The sequence below is a fragment of the Montipora foliosa genome, chromosome 1 (assembly GCF_036669935.1).
Source record: "Montipora foliosa isolate CH-2021 chromosome 1, ASM3666993v2, whole genome shotgun sequence".
Taxonomy (NCBI): domain Eukaryota; kingdom Metazoa; phylum Cnidaria; class Anthozoa; order Scleractinia; family Acroporidae; genus Montipora; species Montipora foliosa.
The window spans coordinates 11,771,521-11,779,020 of record NC_090869.1 but is presented as its reverse complement, the minus strand read 5'-3'; the positions used below and the strand labels follow the sequence as shown (position 1 = coordinate 11,779,020).

Sequence of the window (7,500 nt, the reverse complement as noted above, 5' to 3'; positions counted from 1 at the left end):
GTAGATGTTCCACTTCTGCCATTTTGTGGAATCTATGTAATTTACAAGTCTGAAGAAGAAAAACAAGATCCTTAATTTTAGTTTTGAAATAAAGTAAAGGGAAAAGGATTGGGTGCAAGTTTTTCCCAATTACCGGTAGGTAGAATTGTGCCACACGGTGAAGCACCACTTTAACCCTTTCGTCACTAAGGGCTTCCCCATTGATGAGTTAAATCTTCTAGTGTCAATGGCATTTATGACGGTGAAAGGGTTAAACAGTTGTCAGCTTATAAATTTTGTACAGTACCAGAAAGTGTTTCCAGACAATTAGTGGGGGAAAGCTATACTTACATCATGTAGCATTTGCCAAGATTGGATAGCAGACTGTAGTTGTTTATTTGTGGTTAACCCATTGACTCCTCAAGTGTCATAGGACACCTCCAGTTGACGAGTAAAATCGTCTGGCGTTAGACAGAGTAAAGTCTGTTAAGTTTCATTCCCATGAGTCAATTGGTTGATGGAGGGGACATTCTCTTGTTGCTAAGGTGTTGGTTATTAATTGACTGTTTGCTGACAAGTTGTGGATGATGTTGATAAATCATGTATAAGTTAGAGTGCTTGTAACTAATTGTTTATAATTAGTATCACCCAACTAGTGGACTAATGCAAATCCTACATTTTAATTGGCCACGCTACAAGAGGACTGTTATTAATAGTACTCGAGTAGCAAAAAGCATGACACTTTCTTTCGTTTTATTCCCAAATAAATATTTCTTCAACTTGCGTTTGCTAACTCTCTTATTGCCTTTTCTGTCCGACTACATGTAGTTGGGTGATACTAAAACAATTAGACCCTTCGCCCTCAAGGGCTCCGGGTCAATAGCTCATTTGGCTTCGCCTCATGGGTTATTGACCCATAGCCCGGCTACGGGTCTAATTGTTAATTGCCATATAATGAATTGAAGCATTTTCATTTTGTCAGTCACATCTTATTTTAAAGAGTCCTTTGATAGTGCCTCACTGATTGTTTGTCAGGAACTTTTTACAAAACCCACAGCATATTCTCTCTGAAGTCAAGGAGAACAGTCCTCTTGCAGGAATTGATTTCACAACAACTTTCCAAGATGAAGACAAACTTATAGAAGGTACAAATTTCTGGCTTTTTATTTCCACATTGACTGCATGCAGCACAGGGCTAAAGGTGACCTGTCAGTCTTGGTGGCCCGCTGGACCACTTTTCTTGGGTTCGTAGTCGCCCAGGATGAATTTAAGTGGCCCTGGATTTCCATTAGTTGTATTTGAGCTATTTTCATGAATGCAATTAAGTCTCACGCATTTTATGGGTCTTAACATCAGCACTGTGAAGGTTAAGTGCTGCACATCATCACACATTGTGCGATTCAACCTCATTTTTTAGTTGCCCTGGTATGTTTTCAGTCACCCACTGGCGACATGGCAACTGCCAAGTCTTAGCCCGGAGTCTGTATGTGTCCAGTACTGCACAGACTCAATGAGAGTCTCCAGGATGAATTTGATAATAATCTTGTCTGTAAGAGTTACGTCAGTTCTGAGAAACATCTGCCCAGCAGGACCGGTTTTTAGTTGACTAATTAAAAAAACCATAACAAGAGTGTTTACTTGGGCCAATCACCAGAGATGTGGACCATGCCGTTTACCATTCTAAATGCAAAGTAAATTCACACAACCAAAAGTGTGTCACATCAGCCTATGGCTATACAATTTTGACCTTCTTAATATCAAATAAAGTATATATGACTTGTATGAGATAGTTAGAATAATAATTATGAAGAGTTGGTGGGAGGGGCAGGTCAGGGCAACAAACCATGTGACCTGAAGACCCCCCACACACTGGACTCCATCTTCTTGAAGCCACCTGAGTTTTTCAATTGTCTCTATTAAAGAGACATAATTTGCTCAAGGATGTTTGCACCCATTGCTACTGCGCATTTTTCTGCGCGTCTCACGCACACGTCATGCATCGCAGACCACGAAGGTAAACACGATGCTAAAGGCGCAAACGTTTTCCACAAGAATATGGAACGTAAAAGCGTGTGGCATCAAGGGATAGCTGTGGAACCAGGTCTTCTCGGAAATGTCACGCAATGACGTGACAGTGCGAATATACCATCGCTTTGAGAACTTTGCAGCGATTTTACTCTCTTGAATGCTCGGTCACCCCTATTTTTCTTTCCGTGAATCATTTCCTTTTCTGATTTTGTCCATTTAACTAAAAACAAAAAAAATCAGTGCGTGAGAAGTTACAAATATTTTGCCTTTTATGCTCTTGGGCGACCGAAGTTTTCTTTCTTAGACTAATATGTATCGGTTTTCAAGGTCTATTTCACCTCAGAAAAAGACATCAGCTGCAAAGGTTAATTTAGTTATAATATTAGTTATGTCGAATTGAGTATGTTTACCTGATCTAAATTTCACTAATGTAGCTTTTTTATTGCTGACAGTTGTAAGCTAAGATCGTCTTAAAGTAACGCTATCTTCTAAAGGTGCACCTCATGATCTCGAAAACGAGCACAGTGGCCCCCCATTTTTTTTGCCTTTTTGGCAAAAGTAGATCAGTTTTAAAAAAATCTGTACGTGGGAAGATTTTGGGCGCAAACATCCTTAAATTGTTGAGATAAGTGTGATGATCATGCCTCACGTTTTGGACCCCATTCTCCCAGCTGTATTAGTAAGCACCACCAATAGGAAACTATCTAGAGGTGTGCAGGACGTATGCGCAATAACAATAATAATTATTGTAGCAGGCACCGTCCTTAATATCAAATAAAGTATGTATGTATGAAGTTATTATAATAATAATCATGAAGAGTTGGTTGGAGGGGCAGGTCAGGGCAATAACCCATGTGACCACACACTGGACCCCATTCCATCCTGTTATTGCTTAAATTGTTGAGATAAGTGCGGTGATGGTTTCTCACTTTTGGATCCTATTCTCCCAGCTGTCTGTGAGAAAAACATTTTTCGCTTTGTTTGTTCCTCAGCCAGTGGAAGAAACTCGATCCAAGTAAGATGGTGAATTTTGGAATTCATTCTGGGGGACATTGCTAGGAGGCTAGTGCTCTCATTGTGCCAACCTTTCTCTGCCCCTGGATGCACCAGCCGATGAGCTAAACCCTCCTCCCTGATTATAATGATTACCATTAATTTTATTGGATAACTATGAAGGCATTCAAACCCCCCAATTTTTTTTTCTTATCTTGATTGTTTTCCATTGTCTTTTAAGGGCACAACAGTGCAAAACTTGGAGTGGTCTGCCTTTTTCATCTTAGATAACGTTTTCATTTTAGATGTGAAATATCCCAAGGTAGCGAGCTGGGATTCCTTCTTCCAGAGTTGTGTGTCAAGAGTACTATTGACATTAGTAGGATCACCTCCAAGCTCAAGCCCTGTTAATAAACAAGATCCTAACATTTCAGTGGATACTGTTCCTGTTTCACATAAACCAAACAGCAAACCTGATCTTCTGACCTCACTTGCTAATGGTAATTAGATTTTGATTTCTAATACTACATGTATTATTAGCATTAAGCTTTGGGAGCAAGTGCCAATCTTGTATCATACCATGGAGTCAATCCTGAGTGCTTAGAGAATTCTGACCTCTCGCTAGGGGCACTCGATTGCCCAGTGGTTGAAAGAGAATTGGGTCAGATTTCCCCTTGCGGCACACATGCTACGCGTTAGTGGTGACGCCGGAGAGAGGTGTCTTTTCTTTGGAATGGTCCTTGCGCTGTGGAATTTGTTGGTCATTGTTACCCTTTGTTAATAATTAACAACTACCGGTATTCACCAAAGTGCTAATGGCTAGTGGTGGATATTTACCGAGCTGTGAGATAATATAGTACAAAAATATGATTTTAACTCATTTATTCCTGAAAACATTACAACATTGGCTGCGACCTCATAGCTTGACCAAGCAGTGTTAAATTAATTTTACCTCAATCTATTGACTCCTGAACCATCCCCCATTGACTAGTAAATTCTTTAAGACAGAGTAATGTCTATTAATTTAGTCTCACTCCAAGTAGTCAATAATTGGTTAATCAACTTTTTGATAAAACCAAATTTTCATGATCAGTAATTTAGATTGTACATATTTGTGTGATTTTCTTACAGGTGATGTTGCTGAAAAAACCTGGGAAGTCATTCCTGACTTCCTCACCTTGACTTCTTGTAAATCAAGTATGGCAAATTTGTTACCTTTTGAACTTTTTATAGGAAAGGCGAAGTTGAAGTGAAAAAATAAAACCTCTGAAAACATATTATGTTTTCAGAGGTTTTATGAAAGTTAATGGTCTCCAAGAAATTGATAATTATCCACCTTTCGGCATGTCATCATTCATCTAAAGTTGTGTAGCATCATCTATTAAGTATTAATTCTAATTAATTTTAATGTTCTGTCAAGTAAGTAATGTTGAATGACAGCTCCGCAAATCATCATTAAGTTTTTTTATCTGTCAGTTACTTCAAGTTTTTGGCAATTTTATCAGGAGCGTGAAAATGTCAATTTTCTAATCCATACTGCCTTAACCTATTTACAGAGCTAGAGAAAATTGGTAAAGGTTCTGACCACCTGAGGATTATCAATTTTTCAGAGCGTTCAGTAGGGTGAGTTAACTCATTTTGTTCAATTTCTAAGAGTGGTTGCTTAAGTCTATTGATATGGACAATGAATAAAAGACACTTTTTGTGAGATCAGGGCCCATTTTGTTCCAAACCCAATTAAAACTACTCTTTATTTAAATAATAATTATAAATCGTGATTTTAATTTTGCCTGTCCACAAGGTGTCAAAATTTAATGGTGAAGGGAAGCTAAAACTGCAATAGAAGTTTCCAATAATTCAGGGTTAACTGAATTAGGCTTTGAGCAACTAGACTTACACTATACAAAGTACTGTACTGTAGAAAGGGATGTTAAGTTTAACAGTTATTTGCAGAAGGTGAGGTGAATAAAAACTGAGACGAATTCGAGAATGAAAAAAGAAAATTGGGAGTAACCATGCATTTTTGAGAGATGATTAAGCTTCAATTTTAGAAAGAACACTATACATTTGCTTTGGTATTTTAAAGCTTGTTACAAATATAATCCATGAATTACTGGTATCTCTGAAACATGCATGGTTATCCCCAATTTCCTTTTTGGATTTCAATAACACTTGTTCAGATCTACATTTCCTGTATAATCATAAACCGCAGCAAAAATACCTTTGAATTAGTAGGCACCGTCCTTAAAAACAATTAATTTTTTCGTCGGCCACCTCAAGAAAATGACTTGCGGCCATTACCATCTCACATCTAATGCACGCTCATGAATTAATTGTTAAGTACCAAGTGCACTTTGAGGTTCCTGGAATTGTTCGTAACAAAACTTACAGCTAAGACTACATTATTTCTCATGTTTTGCAGATTTGAATTTACTTGGCCTGCACATTCTATTGTCATTACTCCGGAAAGGGGAGAAATTCCAGCAAGGTAATCATCTCCACCACCACCATCATCTTCTTTATCAACTAGTTGTTTATTTTCGTGTTGCATCTCAATAATTTTCATGGGACTGTGTTTATGCGCAACCCTCTGACCCACTTGGAATAGAGTATTTCTTTGAAGGCAGGAATCATTTATAAGCCTTAGGTGTAATCTGGTACAAGTGAATTTGAAAGCGTGGCCTTGTTACATGTAGAAATTCAATCTATGCCTGTAGTGATGTCAACTTGGTGAGGATCAAGTGTACCCCAAACACACAGTGAAGTGCAAGTTCTGGATGAGACAATGCAGAATACCAGGAAAAAAATTGTTCTGTAGGTTATCTAACCTAGATGTAGAAAGTAAACCAAACAAAACTTGTAGGCTGCTTGTGCACTTTGCACATACACTGTATCTTTAATAAAGTTGTCTAAAGGCCACTGATCTTCTTTGTTTTATTTCTTAGGAGTCAAGCAAGGGTGTTGGTCAGTGCAAAGCCCAACTCCTCTAATGCCTTCACACATCTTCCTTGGGCAGGCACCATCTACTTAAAATGTGATGGCATCCAACAGGTGTTGTCTCTGGCAGAAATTAATTTAAAAACAAATTACAGTTACGTTCTTTATTTATCCTTTTGTTCTGCCCACTAGCAATAGATTGAACAGAAAGAGATACCGGTAGTTGCAAATTGTATCATGTGATTTTAACCTTTGTGTATTCATTACACTTAAGATGTGCTGAGACAAAAAGGGGTGGTGTTATTTTTCCTCGGCTAACAATGAGTTAGTTATTGGACAACGTGGAAGACCCAAGCAGGAATACAAAAAGGAATGTCTGAACACAGGTCGCCCACACTCAAGGTTAGACCAGGACAAGAGCGGTGTTGTGTTGCAACCCGCTCAATATACAATCATGTAATTATGAGGATTTGTTTGGGAAACCTTGACCGACTTGCATTAAACAGAAGAAATTACAAGTATTTCACAATAAAATCAACATACCCTGCCGCAATCTTGTATCAATTTATATCTGCCCACTTCTTAAGCCCATCTGATGTGATTTAGATGAGTTATCGTTCTGCGGGTTTTTTTTAGTAGTGGAAACACAGAGAACAATAACTTGCAAAAATCGCATCAGATGGGCTTAAGAAGAGGGCAGACAAGAATTGATACAAGACTGCAGCAGGGTATGTTGATTTTATTGTGAAATACTGGTAATTTCTTCTGTTTAACGCAAGTCGGTTGGTTTCCCATACAAATCCTCATAATTATGTTGAGCCAGTCATAACACAATCAACACCGCTCTTGTCATGGTCTAGCATTGAGCTTGGGCAGCTTGTGGTCTGAGTGCATTTGCATCAACTTCTTCTTTGTTTATAAATTATTATTTTGCAAGTACCAGAGGTGCATCAGAAAAACTGACCTAATGAAATGTACAAAATCTAGTTTAGCCTGGTTTTATTCAAAGCACACAACAGTTATTGGTTTGCTAAATTGCTAGCTCATTAATAGTTCATAGCTGATGGGTGTATTTCTAATGAAAATCATTGTGTTGAGTTACAAAAATCCTTTTGGTCCAATTTTCTTCATTCAAATGGACATTTACACTCAGTCTGATGGAATACTGGTATTGCCCAAGTACAATGTACAAGCTTTGTTGCTATAAGATGCACCTTGAGTTTAGATAACATTTGGGGCCAACAAGCAATTTCTTTGAGAAAAAATGCTGCTGTGCCTTATAACCCGAAAAACTATGGTACTTGTGATTTACAGTATTTCCATCGGTGGTGTGAAACATTGACAAACACTATGTAGTACAACACTGATATTTTTTTTGTCTTATTTAGTCCATCAGAGTCCAAATCCGAGAGGAACAGGTTCTGGAGAGTTCTCCTTTACAGAGCAGTGAAAACACATTTCATTCTTTACCATCTGCAACATCTGGAACAACACCACTCCCTTCTAATCACACACCTCCTCTGAGAATCAAAAACAAAGATATAATCTTTGAGGAAACACAAA

The 7,500-nt window shown here is 38.1% G+C and overlaps 1 protein-coding gene across 1 annotated transcript in view; it reads left to right on the top strand.

Annotated features, from left to right (window-relative positions):
* Positions 1-7,500, top strand: part of LOC138009820 (centrosomal protein of 192 kDa-like) — a 27,155-nt gene that overhangs the window by 10,553 nt on the left and 9,102 nt on the right. The window contains exons 7-13 of the mRNA XM_068856819.1: positions 1,015-1,124; positions 3,306-3,500; positions 4,132-4,197; positions 4,557-4,623; positions 5,423-5,488; positions 5,946-6,051; positions 7,326-7,500. The exon at positions 7,326-7,500 is cut by the window's right edge and continues 15 nt beyond it. Of these exons, the coding sequence (XP_068712920.1) occupies positions 1,015-1,124; positions 3,306-3,500; positions 4,132-4,197; positions 4,557-4,623; positions 5,423-5,488; positions 5,946-6,051; positions 7,326-7,500 (785 nt within the window). The remainder of the gene's footprint in view (positions 1-1,014; positions 1,125-3,305; positions 3,501-4,131; positions 4,198-4,556; positions 4,624-5,422; positions 5,489-5,945; positions 6,052-7,325) is intronic.